The sequence below is a fragment of the Ostrinia furnacalis genome, unplaced genomic scaffold, assembly GCF_004193835.3.
Source record: "Ostrinia furnacalis isolate ACB-3 unplaced genomic scaffold, ASM419383v2 OfSCF5798, whole genome shotgun sequence".
Lineage (NCBI taxonomy): Eukaryota > Metazoa > Arthropoda > Insecta > Lepidoptera > Crambidae > Ostrinia > Ostrinia furnacalis.
Genome location: NW_021136037.1, coordinates 1 through 2,742, shown reverse-complemented (window position 1 = coordinate 2,742; position 2,742 = coordinate 1). Strand labels below are relative to the sequence as shown.

The 2,742-nt window shown below is 38.4% G+C and overlaps 1 protein-coding gene across 1 annotated transcript; it reads left to right on the top strand.

Moving 5' to 3' along the window:
* Nucleotides 1-850: 850 nt before the first annotated feature.
* LOC114361534 (uncharacterized) lies at nucleotides 851-1,891 on the top strand (the record flags this gene model as incomplete). The annotated part of the gene is made up of 5 exons (XM_028316598.1): nucleotides 851-1,050; nucleotides 1,140-1,235; nucleotides 1,321-1,447; nucleotides 1,539-1,675; nucleotides 1,789-1,891. Coding segments are annotated over exons 1-5 (544 nt in total), but the record flags the coding sequence as incomplete, so codon positions are not given.
* Nucleotides 1,892-2,742: the final 851 nt, after the last annotated feature.

Genomic DNA, 2,742 nt, shown 5'->3' with positions numbered 1-2,742 from the left:
GGGTGAAGCTCGCTTCCACCTTCGGCCTGATCGTCACTTACCATCAGGTGAGATACAGGCCAAGAGCTTCCTCGTTGTGGATAAAAAAAAAAAAAAAATACCTTTGTATTGACTCTTCCCATCATAACATAGGTTCGCGAGCAGATTATCATCTAGGGATATTCGATATACATCGATGTTCACACGATGTTTATAGTTCGATGCTTCGAAACGATTCGATGCTTTGAAAAGGTATTGATTTAGTCGATGTATCGATGTTTTCTCATAAAACATCGACTCAATGGTAACCAGCTGATCATTGTACATCTATTACTGTTCAGTAGCTCGGATTTAATAAAATTAAAACTTGAATCTTTTTTTCTTTTACTGGCACTAGTTGGCTTATTTGGAAATTGCCATGGGCAATACTGCGCCAGAGAGAATTAAAAAAAAACTTCGTTTGTTTTGGTTCTGCGTCAGATTTATTGTGAGACAAAAACGTTAAATGTTTTTACTTGTGTCATAGATGTGCATACTTAACAACATAAAATAGGATTGGATTTGAATATGATATACTCATTAGAGTAAAATTTCATCGTTTTCTCATAAGTTCGATGGACAGGTAAATAAAGTTAGGTTAGGATAACTCACTTATTCTAACTTATGCAAAGCATCCATAATCTATTGGAATAATTGATATTTTGTTATCTGTATTTCAGCGAGATCATTCTTCAAATTGTCCAAATTAAATAAGTTAACAATTTGTCGAATCATTACGCTAAAATTAATACATTCAATCCCAACTAATCCCAACTAATATTATAAATGCGAAAGTAACTCTCTGTCTGTCTGTCTGTCTGTCTGTTGCGCGAGCGCAGGTACTTAAGACGGCTCCCGCTGAAGCCTTCATTAGTTGCCCTTTTGGTGTCGAACAGAACCACTGTGTCCACTGTCCATCCGTGATTTACGAATTTTCAATACTCAACCGCAATGAATACGAGTCAGATGCACGACCTGCCTCTCAGGAAACGTGGCCGGCCTCGCGGGCACAAACGCACACCTCTCACAAAAGTAAGTTTCCATTGCAAGTGTGTACAACCTTCTTTAAATAATGTGCAAAATGCTAATTTGGTATACTAATCAATTAATGTTGTGTTCAGGAACAGCAGAAGGAGCGCAACAAGTTCTACGAGGCACAGAGGCGCGCCGACATCGCCGAGAATTGGGCTGAGCTGGCGAAAATGGTGGACCCTAATGTAAGTAAGCCCACTATACACGGCCATTCATTTTTTTTTCTAATAAAACTAGTACTTGTCAATAACATTTCCCTTACTTTTTCAGAAGGAGATCAAGCAAATGCGCTACAAGGACGCCGCTAACTACATCCTAGACTTGCAAGACAAAGTTCTAGCTGTGGAGAAAGAGGCGGAAAAACAGCGCGCTTACAACGGCGAGCTGCGGGCAAAATGTAAAATTTGACTTTAAGACTTATTTTCCACACTTACCTATTTCAATTTGTGATTATAATTTTCTCATCATGCTCTTTTATTCTTTTCTAGTGGCGGAGCTGCAAAAAGTAGCTGCGTTTGACTCCGGCCCCACACAGGACTTTGGATCAGTTCCCTTAACCGAGGAACAAAGGCTGACGTTCAGTGACAGCTGGGCAGGACTTGGGATGCCAGAACCACAGGATATTGTAAGTAATTCTTTCCTGGAGCACTATTTGCTAAAGTCATGTTACACATTACTTATAGAATTTGTGCGCCTTTGGCTGATAACATAAGTAACTTTATTTTTTTTTGCCTACAGGAAATGGACATTAGCTGCCTCCTACCACCACCAGACAACAACATGCTCCACAACGGTGACCCTGGTAAGTCAAACATTTATTCCTTGACCAATTCAAAGAATTGTCTGTCTGTCTGTCTGTCTGTCTGTCTGTCTGTCTGTCTGTCTGTTACGCTTTCCCGCTTAAACCTCGCAACCGATTTTGATGAAATTTGGCATAGAGATAGTTTGAGTCCCGGGAAAGAACATAGGATAGTTTTTATCCCGGTTTTTGAAACAGGGACGCGCGCGATAAAGTTTTTCTGTGACAGACAAAATTCCACGCGGGCGAAACCGCGGGCGGAAAGCTAGTACTTAATAAGATCTGAATATCGTTCAACATCTTTTCAACATCTAATTATTTTGTGTCATTCTGTTAATGTTACTCGTCAGTCTTGTTACTATTGTCACTCACAATTTTTAACTTTTTTATACACAGGGTATTATTTTAATTTTCATACAAATCGGATTTTATAAAATTTGTTTTGTATGAAAATTAAAAAAAATATGATATAAAATGATGATATCAAATTTCTGACTTCACCATACCATTTATATGACCATGTTAACATGGGCTAGTGTCGGCTCATATACCCATTTACCTAACACCCTGTAGGGAGGATTAGTGATGTGATATTATCGATTGATAAATGGCAATGCCAGATTTTGTATGGAAAGTGGCGTCTTTTTTTTTCGCGCGGCCATCGACCAGACTTTCTTTTTTGATTACAAAATAGTATAATATACCAAACTTACTATGGCATGTATACCTCTAAACTCAGTCTGAACTGAGTTACGAGCATTAGAAGTTTGATGATTTTCATACTAGATTTGCTTTTTGTGCGCAAGTTTTGTAAGAAATTGCAACAAAATATTGCGCTATTTTTTTGTTGCGCTGATTCTGCTCCATACTGATATCTGGAGCCTTTAATGGAT